This window comes from Typopeltis vanoorti, chromosome 16 (genome assembly GCF_054136105.1).
Source record: "Typopeltis vanoorti isolate ZY-2024b chromosome 16, IOZ_Tvanoo_1.0, whole genome shotgun sequence".
NCBI lineage: Eukaryota > Metazoa > Arthropoda > Arachnida > Uropygi > Thelyphonidae > Typopeltis > Typopeltis vanoorti.
In genome coordinates this window covers 63750336-63764744 of record NC_143564.1, presented here as the reverse complement: position 1 = coordinate 63764744, position 14409 = coordinate 63750336, and the positions used below count along the sequence as shown (strand labels likewise).

The 14409-nt window shown below is 36.1% G+C and overlaps 1 protein-coding gene across 1 annotated transcript in view; it reads left to right on the top strand.

Annotated features, from left to right (window-relative positions):
• Positions 1 to 14409, top strand: part of LOC150098074 (endonuclease G, mitochondrial-like) — a 43929-nt gene that overhangs the window by 28545 nt on the left and 975 nt on the right. Inside the window, exon 4 of the mRNA XM_090406109.1 lies at positions 8353 to 8533. Within this exon, the coding sequence (XP_090262235.1) occupies positions 8353 to 8533 (181 nt within the window). The remainder of the gene's footprint in view (positions 1 to 8352; positions 8534 to 14409) is intronic.

Here is a 14409-nt window from a genome sequence, read left to right as displayed (position 1 = left end):
GCACAAATAAGTCTCATTGTCGTTCCCCATTCTCATATTTGCCCACATTACTCTACTTGAGACTGACTGCCATTCAAGAAGATTAGCCTCATATTTTGTGTTGACTACTATGGCTACTCCTCCTTTTCCTTGATTGTCATTGCCTGAATATAACATTTTGTATTTATTTCTCAGAAAGATCTCATCAGTTTTTGTCTTTTTTTTATTTCAGCCACTCCTATTATGTCAACCTGGTACTTATCTAATTCCCCAGCTAGCACCATTTCTTTGTCATTCTTCTGGCTTGTTATGTTGATAGTACTGACCTTTAACTCTGATGTTGTTGAGTTGGGGTTTGTTTTCAGATTTGTTCCAATAGCTGACTTTTCGCTGTTCACCCTGGTTCCCTGGCGAAAACAACAGGGGCCTTGTTTAACCAGGCGACGCCAGCCGGCATTAAATTTTGTCATGTTGTACCATCATTTCTTATTTTGGTTTAACCAATAAGAATACAATTTGGTCAGCTATATCCCAAATTGCCAGCCTATCCTCGTTCGTTCAGTATCCAAGTAGATACCCAACAGGGTGCACCACGAGAAGGTGAGAATTGGACATTAGGTCAGAAGCCCTGGTCGGTTCTCCGCATTCCTTTAAAGGCTATGTGGAGGTCTCCTCTCAGTTATACAGCTTTGATCCTTAAGCACCCCAGTAGTAGACATAGACATAACAAATAACAGATTAATTTGGAAGAAAATTGTTGTTGGGAAGCTATCAATAATATAAACTGGAGTGTTTATATATATAGCACTATCATTGTATCCTGTGATATATAACAACCTTTGAGGTTATATATCAGGAAATTTTGAAGAGGAAATATTTATTTTACTGTACAAAGTAAACTAAGCATAGAAAAATACAGTAAAATATACTATACTTGGTTGTTCATAGTGTTTCACCTAGCATCTTCAGAGTACAAATTATAGAAACAGTTTTTAAATTGTAACTGAAAAAGAACTGATATGATAACAGGCCTCTAAGACGCCAGCAAAATACTGTAAGTTGAATAAATTAGTTATGTTATTTTCTCTTGGTGTTGTATATACTGTGGAGCACTGTTATGAAATCGCCATGATATCTCTTGACTTTGGAAAGGCATCAGACATGATACTGCACAGAATCCCTATTATATAAATTCTAGCATATGGCATTTGACATTGAAGCTGATAACACAGATAAGAGGATGGATGATGGATAGAAAAGAGTAATATATGGTGAAGTTGAATCAAGAACTAGACAGGTGACCAGTGGTGCATTACAGAACTGTATATTTATGCCTCCTGCTGCTGTTTTAATTTGTACGTTAATGATATGAGGGAAATATCCACTTGTGAGGGGGCCTTAACAGACAGAGCTAGATAACTGGGAGGATATTTTTAAATAGCCTTTAAGGAATGCAGAAAACTGATTAGCTTAAACCAAAAACAGAATGATGGTATATCATGATGGATGGGACTCTGCTTGGTTGTATAAATCCCACCACTGTTTTATTACTATTATTACACAGATGTCATCTCCATGGGGTATCACGACTCATCATGGGAGGCACCTGTTAACCATTATCACTTGCGGCTGCCTTTGATATCTCATTCTACTTATTTATCACTCTCCAAAACAAAAATCAAGTCCTTATGTGTGTGTGTGTGTGTGTGTGTGTGTGCGCGTGTGTGTGTGCGTGTGTGTGTGCGTGCGTTATGATCCATCGAGTCATTTCTGACTCCTGGCGACTCCACAAACATACACTCTCCATTCCGATCTGTCTTTGACCATGTCTTTCAGAACTTCCAAGCGCACTCCAGTTGCTTCTTTAACTCCATCCACCCATCTAATTCTTGGTCTTCCTCTTCTCCTGCTTCCATCCACTTTAGCAAGCATCATCATCTTCTCCAGACTGTCATTTGCTCACATAATATGTCCGAAGTATGACAATTTTTGCTTGATGATCATACTTCAAGGGAGCAATCTGGCTTTATTCTGTCTATCACTGATTTATTGGTTTGCTTTGCAGTCCATGGTATTCTTAGTAAGCATCTCCAAACCTGTAATTCAAATGCATCTATCTTCCTTCTTTCACTCTTTCTCAGGGTCCAACTTTCACATCCATACAGCACCACAGGGAATACCATTGCTTTCACGATTCTGATTTTTGTTATGAAGCTAATATTTTTATCTTTAAAGATCTTGCTTAAATTTGTCATTGCTTTTTTCCCGAGTAATAATTTTCTTCTAACTTCTTCGGTACCATAACCATCTTTATCAATTCAGGATCCTTGGAACACAAAATTGTTAACTACTTCCATTTTCTCCCCATGTACTTCAAAATCATTAAGTTCACACATTGCTATTACTTTTGTCTTTTTGAGGTTAAGTTTAAGACCGTATTTAGCACTTTCTTCTTTAACTTTCATAAAAATTTCCCTCAAATCTTCTTTGGATTCTGCTAGCAAGGTGATATCTGCATACCTCAAATTATTAATATTTTTTCCACCAATTTTAATTCCAACTGAAGACTTCTCCAGCCCTGCCATTCTTAAAATGTATTCGCTATACAAGTTAAACAGGTATGGAGATAAAATACATCCTTGTTGCACCCGTTTACCTGTTGTGAAATACTCAGTTTCTCCAAGATTTGTTTGTACAGTAGCTTCTTGTTCATAATAAAGATTCCTCAGAAGGATAATGAAATGCTCTGGGAGTCCCATTGTTCTTAACACATTCCACAGTTTCACATGATCTACAGAGTCAAAAGCCTTGCTATAGTCAAGGAAACAAAGGTAGACATTCTTGTGATATTCCTGTGCTCTTTCTATTATCCATCTCACATTGGCGATTTGATCTCTTGTTCCTCTGCCTTTTCGAAATCCTGCCTGTTCACCTGGCATTGCTCTCTTCATGAATGGTTCCAGTCTTTTCTGAAAGATCTTAAGACTTTACTTGCATGAGAAATCAATGCTATAGTTCTGTAATTTTTGCGCTCTCTTGCATCACCTTTCTTTGATAAGGTATATAAACTGATTTTTTCCATTCCTTAGGCCATGTAGTTGTGATTCAAATTTGCTGACACAGAGCTGTTAAAATTTTAACTGCCTCGTTTCCCAGGGCTTTGAGCAGCTCAGTGGATATTCCATCTCCTCCTGGTGCTTTCTTACTGGATATCTGTTGCAGTGCCCATTTCACTTCACTCTCCACTGGTACTAGTTCCTGTGTATAATTCTGCTCTTCAAATTTCTCAGTAATTTTTGAGTCCTTTCTGTAAAGGTCTTCTGTATACTCTTTCCATCTTTCTTTGATGTCTGCAGCTTCTGTAAGATATCCTTTGTATTTACTTTTCAATATTGTCACCTTGGCACTAAACTTCTCTGTTAGTTCTCCGATCTTTTTAAAAAGATCTCTTGTTTTTCCTTTCTTGTTTTGGTCTTCTATTTGTTGGCATTCCTGGTTAAAATATTTTCCCTTGTCTCTTCTGGCTTGTTGTTGAAACTCTGCATTCAAATGCCGTACTTCCTGCAAATTTTCTGTGGCCTTCATTTTCCTCCTTTCCTGAGCAGTTTTGATGGCATCTTCTGACAACCATTTGGACTTCTTCTTCTTAGAAACTGTTGGAATATTCTCCTTTGCTTCTGTTTTAATTATATCTTTAATCTCTTCCCATAGTTCATCTGATTCTCTTTCACACAAATTGAGTGTGTTGAATCTGTTCTGATTGCTAATATTGTATTCAGCTGGTATGTTTCCAAGATCAGTTTTCGTAGTTTCACATGTATCGTAGCCACTAATAACTCATGGTCTGTTCCTCTTTTCTATAAAACCACTTTAGTAACTTCTGTGTTTCTGTTATAACCTCACTTTTCCACATAGTTAAAATTTGTAAACCACAATCCTTCAGTATCTTCATAAGAAGCATTCTACAAACCAGTCACCATTTTGGTGACTTGCCTCTGAATCTTCTCTCTCTCTACTGCTTGCCACATCCCCAAAGTATACATGTTGTGTACAGTAATCTAGAGGTAACTGTGTTGCAGCCTTATAAAGAGGGATAATAATTTCCTTATCCCTTCTTGTCAGGATGTTTCTTAACATCAAAATGAGCTTTTGAGATATTTTGTCTAGTTTGGCAATATGTCCTCTGAACTTCAACTGTCAGTCCACTATTACTCCTAAATGCCTAGCCTCATCACTTTCTTGCAGTATATCTTCATCTGTGTAACACAGCCCATAGTTTTTCATTCCACAGTACATAACTTTACACTTTGACATGGTAAAGTGATAGCCATTATTCTTTGCCCAAACTTCCAGTGTATTTAGATCTCTATATCATCATTATTAACTATTGCTTTCCTCAGATTAGAATCATCAACAATTAATTGGATATTCTCCCTCAAATCATTCCCATTATAATTGATGCAAAAATTGAATAGCAGCCCCAGTAAAAAGCCCTATGGTACCATTGGACACCTGCCTTTTCTTTTGTTATATCCTCCATATGCCAATCTCTGCATCATCTGTCCTCTTATCCATGCCAAGAGCTTCATACCCATTCTCATTTGATCCAGCTTGCTAATTGGGTTACATGCAGTAACCTGTCAAATGCTTTTGCATAGTCCAGCAGTATCATGGTGTAGCGATTTCCTTTCCTGTAATATATAAGTTTGTATCTAGTCCAACCCCACAGCATCAAATTCCTGATATGTACTCTGGGAGGGAGGGGGTACAGGATATTATGATAGCATAACACAAAAAAGTTCATTACTATCCTTCAAATTAATCATTTATCTGTCAAGACTCCAATATTATCAGATCTTATATAGAAATAGTGGATATTAGGAATCCAACACTATTTCAAAGGCAGATATATGTATAAACTTTGGAAATTTCGACTAGAGAGCTTATGAAAATACAATCCTCATAAAAGACATGAACACTGTGCAGGCTTCCATGTATTTGCTTTTTATTAGGATTGTATTCTCATAAGCTCTCTGGTCAAAATTTCAAAACTTCCGAAGTTTCTACATATATTCAGTTTTGAAATATTATTATTATTACCTGATACCTCCAAGGAGTCCAAAGACTCATCGAGGTAGGGTACCTACTCTACAATTCTCTGTCTGCACCACTCAATTCACCAACTACAATGAACCGCAACTACACCAACACTATCTACCACCAACTGATATCAACTATTTCTATATAATTTACGTTGCTGAAATGAAGCCATGTGGCTCTTTCTTTGATAATTAGATCTTGGAAGTTTTTTCACTTGGTTAGACTATAAATTATATATTTAGTTTAATCCTTTATCCAAGTATAAGCAAACAAAGTTTGTGCCTGAAGTATCTTCAGGACTAGGGCAACTCATGGTAAAGGTGGTATAAGTTCTCATCACCTAGCAGACATGTATAATGCTATGCATTAAGGGAAGGGCCACTACCCAGACCGGTTTCGACCTTTATTGAAGTCTCATCAGTGGGAGCCAGACCCAGTGTTGGTGATACCAAGGTGGAAGTAATGGAGAAGTCATATTTACCTACACGAGTTGCTGAAAGGTGTCATACCTTATTATTAAATTACTATGGATTAGAGAAAGATGTTGGAAGTTTTTTCACTTGGTTAGACTGTAAATTATATATTTAGTTTAATCCTTTATCCAAGTGTCAGCAAACAAAGTTTGCTCCTGAAGTATCTTCAACTGGGGCAACTCATGGTAAAGGTTCTCCATTACTTCCACCTTGGTATCACCACCACTGGGTCTGGCTCCCACTGATGAGACCTCAATAGAGGTCAAAACCGGTCTTATATCGAACTTATACTAAGTTTACTACGAGTTGCCCCAGTCCTGAAGACTTCAGATGCAAATTTTGTTTGCTTATACTTGGATAAAGGATTAAATTAAATATATAATTTATAGTCTAACCAAGTGAATAAACTTCCAACATCTTTCTCTAATCCAGAGCAATTTAATAATAAGGCGTGACACCTTTTGGCAACTTGTATAGGTAAATATGACTTCTCCATTACTTCCACCTTGGTATTACCACTACTGGGTCTGGCTCCCACTGATGAGACCTCAATAGAAGTCAAAACCGGTCTGGGTAGTGGGTAGTTTTCTTGCCATCCTGACAAAAAAAAAAAAAAACACTTGTTTTGCTGCTAACATTTCCTCTTCCATTCTATTTAAGTGACCATACCACTAACTATTTCTGATTAGCTACCAGTGGAGATTGAACTGCCCACTCAGTATCCAAAAGAAAGATACGGCTAAAATAGCTCACCTGCTCCCGATAAGGGAATAAAAGGCATTAGTGGACCACCAGAGATTAGTTCTGTTCACACATATCTGAATGCTAACAATGTCAAGTTATTTTCTAATATGGTTGTTTTTAATATGATACTGCAATTGATGCCATCTGCTGAGTACCCTAATCTTTCTCAGAACTCTCTTGTCTGTGGCATCCAGTCTTTGATGAAATGCTTTATTTCTAATTCATCTCTCAGAACCATAGGTTAAAGTTAATTTGAATACTTTCTTGTATATAGCTAGTTTAGTGTTTGATTAATTTCTCTCTTATTTCATATAAATTTATCATATGACTATTTATGAGAAGAGTTACATATCATGAGTAGAGAGTGCTATCATTAGGAAAACTGAATACAGTTTGAAGTCACTGTGAGCAGATCATTTATATATACAGTATTCATAAAGATGGGGGTTGGTGAAATATCAGAGCACTGAGGAACACCTATGTTAACAGGAGAATCTGATGTGAAAACACCTTCCACTGTTACACATAGTGACAGAGAGAGAGAGAGAAAACTGGCAGTCTGTTTACAATAGGAGGAAGACAGACCACAAGGTGGCAAAATGATTTGAAATGATAATAATTGTTCCTTGTCATCTTGATAGAATTTAATGAACATTAGTATTTGAATCTATTAAATTTGTAGTCAAAATTGATCATTTTGAATTCTTGGATTGCAGTGTGAATGCAATCCGTGAATAACATGGTGAATATGCAATTCATGAATTATATTATTTTTTTGATTGATACTGATGTGCTCTGTATTAGCAGTAGATCTTCTCAATTGGGTAATTTATCTTTTATCACAGATTATTACTTATAGGCATTAAGAGACAGCATCTGCACCTATAAACAAAGAGAAAGATAAACACTGATTTCCAATATGGAAATTTGGGATACCTAATAGTAATTGGACTCTTTTTTTGTGCATGTACATATATTAGCTTTGTGCACCCTGAAAGGCCTTGGTGAATAAAGTGAAATATTGACTTAATATTTAATATACAGTCAATTCTCGACTTATGGTGTATGAGCTTTATGCCCACTCATACATATAACAGTTATCCAATTAATATGTTCATGCTGTATTTAGTGCTGTCCGCGCAGTTAGCCTAGTGGCTTTGCACTTCGCAACCATATGCCTGGGGAAGGAGTGTCCTAGGTTCGATTCCCGTCGGAGATGTGAGGAGCTGAAGGATCTTCCTCAACCATTAGCCGGTCTTGGGCGCAGGCAGTAGGGTTTTTTCCGCCAGTTTATCTGGTGTTTTTCATCCAGCAAGCAGGCAAACCGGCCCCGTGAACACACAGGGGTACAGCCAAGAATACCTTGAGGCATAGGAGTGACCATTCTATCCTCGTATTTCGGTTACGAAATCCAAGCATGCTTGGAAGGTTGTGGGCCTTAAAGGCCTGTTAAAGCCATTGGGATAGGATGTATTTAGTGCTGCATTAAAACTTCTATAGTTTGTTTGGCTTGCACCTATGTGGTATGGTTTGTTAGAGGAAGGGAGATGTTTTTTTTACTTCCAATACTAAGTTACTAGTATATACTGGAGTTGCTTATTATTAGTTGGTTTAAATAAAGTTTCAACATAGCAACCAAATATTGAATTTCTCTTAATTATTAGTTTCTAATATGTCCTGAAATATCCCTTCCCCTGCATAGTTTAGCTTTGAAGGAAGTGCATGCCACAAAACAGTGTGTCCCTGCATGTCACAAATGTGTTAATCCTATTATTTTTGCCTTTCAACATTGGGTTGTAAAGTCTAATGGCGGCTGTATAATAACACCTTTTTGTCTATGACTTTTAGTGGCATTATTTCTTTGTGAAAATGGTCAGCAAGCAAAAAAAAAACGATTCTACAAACAAAAGTTTGAATATATTATGTATATATATATAGTATATATAATAATATTATATATATATATAGGAATAATGTTATTAACAGTATACTAATTACAGATGATGTGATAATACTTAATGCAAGTTGTTTATTATTATTATTGTTTTACTTTCAGAAGAGATCCAGATGGAACAACTTATGTAAAATATCAAGTAATAGGAAGAAATAATGTAGCTGTTCCAACTCACTTTTTTAAAGTAATCGTGTGTGAAACATATAGAAATGAATTTGATCTAGAGGCTTATGTAATGCCTAACATGCCTCTGGATGAAAAGATTTCTCTGGATTCTTTTTTGGTTAGTTACTATTTTTTATTTTTATTACAAATTATATTTTTTTAGCGGAAAGTAATATCTTAAGCAGTTTTCATTAGCATTACCAAAGGTAAATGGAATTTGGTTTGAAAGTGATAATGGTAGGGAAGCGTGACAAAAATGTGAGAAGTGAAAATGTGCCAAAAGTGGTGGACAGAACTGAGAATACAGGTGCAAATGTAATGGTAGATAGAATAGATGTAATGTGATGTAATGTAATGGTAGATAGAATAGAAAGAGAGGTTAAAAATGACAAGTGTTGATGAAAAGAATAGCAGTATGATGGATGTAAACAATGAAGAGTTGGCTGTAATGAGAGAGATAGCTCAGTTATGCTGAGTGATACAAAGGATGAAGTAGGAGCTGCAACGAATGCAAAAACGTCTGGCAAGTGGGTCAGCTGATAACAGAAAGAAAGAAGTGTGAGATAAAAGAAATGAGTGCCTGACTAAGAGTGCTTGACTAGGAAAAATCAAGGAGTGAGTCTTGTACAGTGATTCTATCATAAGAGGTGTGATATCAATTTACACATGAGTGACTATGAAACTGATAGCATGTTGATTTTTTTTTTTTAATTATGTACATATATTTTGAATATTTTTAAAATTCCTGTAGAATAATAAGCTGTGCGCTGTAATTTAAAAAACCTCCCATGTTAATATTTTTGAACACCTACATTTTTTATATGGAAGATTTATTGAAGTATTCTTTTGCATGCCTTGGTTTGCTGTTTAAATGCAACATAAAATTTAACATTAAAAAAAAATATATTATTTTTCTAGATGAAATGGAATTAAGTTTTAAAGACAGTATAAGTTTAGAGAAGCTGCAGTAATAATGAAAGTCAATCAAAAGTTTATTATTGCAAATATAGATTGCTAAATCTCTATGTTGGGATTAAGTGTCAAAGATGGATAACTGGGTGGAGACTTTCATATTGCCTGTAATGAATGCTAGAGAACCACCCAGTGCTTCTAACCTAATATCCAGTTCTTGCTTACTTGTGAATAAGTAGAAAGTATTGGATCATTTAAGTATGCTTGATCTCAATAAGGCAATAGGACTTGGTGATATATCACATGTCATAAGGAAATATTCCAGGGAGTCAACAGTAGCCTTGGCATGCCTGTTTTATCAGTCTTACAATAGCACAAGTTCCAAGGAAGTGGAAAGAAAGTAAAATTGTTCCACTTCATAAAGGTAGTGATAAGGCATTGGCTACAAATTACAGACTAATCTAAATGTCTGGACTAGTGAAATGTAGTGGGGAGGTTAGTGAGAGCTAGGATACAGAAATTAGTTTATAATTTATAACAGCAGTATTCTCTGTGATTGTTAGTATGGGCTTGTTAAAGGGAAGTCATGTTTTACAGATTTCCTGGCACACTGTAAAAAGGTGATGAATGCATTGGATTGGGGAAGATGCATATACTTAGATTTTTCAAGGATAGATCATCACATGACATGGTAGGAGATTACATTGAAGGGATGCAATTGGATAGGTGACTCAATATCATCAAGCATACACGTTGAACAAAACTTGTTCCAACTTGTATGCTTGATGATATTGAGTCATCTATCCAATTACATCCCTTTGCTGGATTCTGATTATATAGAAATTGGAGTAATTATTATTTGTTTCAGAATCCAACATGATCTTCCATCACATAGGCTAGACTTGTAAATATTATTTAATGTAATTCACTTGTTTATAATTTAATATTCATATAACTACCTTTAACCTTATTTAATATTTTATTATTTAATCAAAGATATATGTGTTAATAATGAAAAGACTGTATTAAATATTATTAAGCTATTTTATTTATTACTATGTTAATATTATAAAAGTTTGTATTTGATAATTTAACTGTGCATTAATTGAAATGTAAATATTCTCTATTTATTCCTATTTGTAGAAGTTTAGCGTTATGCAATACCCCAATTTTATTATATTTTGTTTGGTTGTCATGGAGACGTATGTAAGTGAGTGAGCACGTTTTGGAACACCACGTGAGGTTTATTGAAAAGAGTTTTAGAAAGAAATCACAAGAAGAATTTAGGCAGGAAGAACAGATATATAAGCGATGAACGTGGAAAAATTAGGGGATTAGATTATTAAGAGAGAGAAAAAGGAGAGGATTGGCATTAGGTTGGAATCGGAGCATTCAGGAATCACAGTGCAATAATAGCGAGTCGGCAAGTCACTCAAGCAGCTAATAAAGTCTACTAGTCAAGAAGCAGTTAGCTAATAAGTTGTAGAATAACAATTATAGCTACGGAAAACAGCTAAGAGATTATTAAATAGACTAGCGATAGTTGAATTGAGATTTAATTTCAGTGCCGACCTTTCAAGGACATACGGAACCTTGAAGCAAAGCACGAAGTTACTAAAGTATAGTAGGGGCTGTAAAATTGAAGTTTACCGTTAGCTGTGCTTAGAAATATATTGCCTAAAGAATTAAATGAATGCAGGAAGAATGAACAGCTGTGCATATGAAAACCTCAAGTTAAGGAATTATTGTGTGTTGCCTTAATTCATAAGTGATCAGTAGTATTTCATGCAAGAACATTTGTTTATGTGTATTGTGACCAACGATTAATTCAGTTATTGCTTAGAGGAATTATTTTAACGAGTGCCGTATACTGTTTAAGTGTTTACAGTTATAAAAAGTGTTTACGTATAAGTAGGTGAAGAAAAAAAAATTATCGGTAAGATTATTCCAACCATTAATATTCCTATACAGGAAGTGTGAGAGTTTCATCCTAGAATTTCCTTATACTAACAGTAACTATTGAGGAAGTTAGCTAAAGTGTAAATTTCAAAGTGTTTGTTTGTGAAGAGGTATTACTGCAATTTTTGTTGTATTTGGAACTTAAGGAACTGTGAGAAGACTGTATTATAGAGATAACAGATTTACCATTGTATGAGTTGAATGATTGAATTTACCTGAGGAGTTAAAATGTTTGTGATATCTTATTTACTGATCTGAATTTAAGTGTAAAATTTGTGATTCTAAATTAAATGTTTGTTTTTGTTTATCTAAAGTTGTATTTTGCCTGAATCTCTTTTACTGCACCATTCATAAAATATTCGAACCAAAGCGGGTAAATTAAGTAAGTTAAATATTCTCGGCCAGTATATACAGGGTGTTCGGGATAAATTTGACAGTTTCGTAAGGAAAAAGAAAATCTTCTTTGTATCTATTAAATTTAATGAATTGACAAAAAAACATTACAGGCAGAGTTAATTACAATACTATCAACAAGATTTACTCAAAATAACCACCATTAGCATCGATCACAGCTTCAATTCTGCTTCGGAACCTCGAACAAGCTGATGCTACAGTCTCCCTGGGAAGGGCCGCAAAAACTGTTTTAATTTTATCCATTAACTGGGCTTTTGTATTACTGGAAGTGCGATTGGTGTCTTTTTCAACTGCACCCCATACAAAATAATCCATGGGGTTAAGGTCTGGGGAGTTTGGAGGCCAAACATTTGGACTGGTGAAGTCGTAGAAATTTTCAGACAACCATTTTTGACTTTTCCCAGAGGTGTGGCAAGGGGCCGAATCCTGCTGCCATACATACGGCCTACCATTGGCTACCCTTGTTATCCAGGGCTTGACTACAGTTAGCAACTCCACGAACAAAGCCCGAATTCCAATGCCAGGGTTCTTCAACACCTGTTCCTGCAGATTTGCGAGGAATTCTGCTGTACGAACGCAATCAGATCGTCTGCTAGGGATCTTTCTTCTTGCTACATCCTCGTAGTCACCATTGCAAGTCTCTAGTTCATGCCTGATTGTTTTTACTGTATTCAGGGAGCATTGGGCAGCAGTCGTAATATCCTTATTTTGATGGCGGGCACGAATCATCATGATACAAGTTATTCTCTTCCATGATTCAGGTGGGTTCCAGCTATCCATCCTTTCTGACATCTTGTATATGAATGAAGAAGGGTCCAAACTTTTAAATGAAGAGAAGTGTGTGTTAATACATGTAACTTACGGAAAAATATAATTAATTATAAATATGTCAAATTTATCCCGAACACCCTGTATATTAACAACATATAAGGGAAAGGTGGTTAAGAGTTGGTTTGTCTTCAATTCTTGAACTAATTCAGATATAGAGTGGCGCAGTCTATAAATATAAATTTTCTTTATATTTGAATTAGAAATCAACTTGCAACCTACCAACTAGTTAAGAACATCGTAATAACCATATATAGGATCCAACACCTTCAATGTAATCTCCTACCATGTTCTGCATCTGTTTCCAAATTTGTGAGGGCTGCTGGATATAACTGCAGAGTGTTGCTTGTTGATATTAGTGATAGTGCAAAGATTGAACAAAACTTGTTCCAACTTGTATGCTTAATGATATTGAGTCATCTATCCAATTACATCCCTTCAGTGTAATCTCCTACCATGTTCTGCATCTGTTTCCAAATTTGTGAGAGCTGCTGGATATAACTGCAGAGTGTTGCTTGTTGATATTAGTGATAGTGCAACCCACTGTTAGAAGAACTTCTTGCACATCATGAAACTGCAGACCATTGAGAGGGTTTTTCCATTTTGTGTGGAACAAGTTGCTAGGATCCATATCTGGTGATTATGGAAAATGTTCCAATCTTCCCATTTCCACGTGTCCAACATCTCTATCATCAATTGTGACATCATGAATTGTCATGCAGCAAACACAGTAGAGAATGTGTGCAAAAAAAACGTGGTCACTTTCTCCTTAAAGCTGGACACAAATGTTGTTTTCCAGACACTATCAGTAATATTTTGTGTGAAAAACCTCGAACATTGTGACTATCAGCATGACTTAACTGGGTTCCTGGCGAAGTTTTTCAGACAGGATAATTCTGAATGATGCTATTCTTTGGATTTCCCCTTCAGTTCAGGCTCATAAGCCCTTGCACAAGTTTCATCAATGACTATGATACAATTCAGAAATGCATCCCCTTTCATTTTCATATCATTCCAGATGGTGCTAGCAACTGCCTACATGTGCCATTTTTACATCTCAGTCAAGTGATGTGGAACCCAACAAGCTGAAATTTTGCACATACCGAGCCTATCTTGTAGAATGCACCAAACACTTTGGTGGTTTATCCCAGTGTCTTAGGTCAACTGCGAGGAGTTCCTGAACAAGTTTATGTGAAATGGCAGGTCATTATGCATGGCGATTATCATTTGGTGATCTGGCTCCACATGAAATGCACTGGCTCATCTTGCAATAGTCCAGTATGGTGTAGGGTACTGTCACCACAGGCTCCTATAAGTCTACAATTAGTCACTCACAGTTTCAACTAGTGCAACCTGGACCTTGATTCACGATCGTTATTTTAATCTTGTGAACATATCTTAGAGCACTGAACACCGAGACATTGACTTTAACTACTTCTCTACCTAAGAACTCCTGTTAGAATCGACTGTTCTCGCCTTGTGGACATGTACAGTACATACAACTAGCTTCCATCTGTCAAAAGTAAGATTTGAGTTACCAACTATGTCTCCTGACAGTGTTGCCACTACTTTATTTACAACTCTTGTATTAATGATACTGGGATGAGTTTAACTGGACATGTGCAAGTGTTTGCAAATGATGCAAAATTGGAGAGAGATCAATGAGTCAAGCTGATGTTGTGGCCTTGAATAGGTTGCACAAGTGAGCAAGTTAGTGGATTGCCAATTCAGTGCTGCAGAATGTTAAGGTTCTGAAATGTGTAAGCAATGGGCCGGAAAGTTGGTTGGGAAATTTTGACGGAGGTAAAGGAGATGAGAGATCTAGGAGTGGTGATGGTAGACAAGCATCTGAAATTCAGGGGTCACATTGCAGAAGTTGAA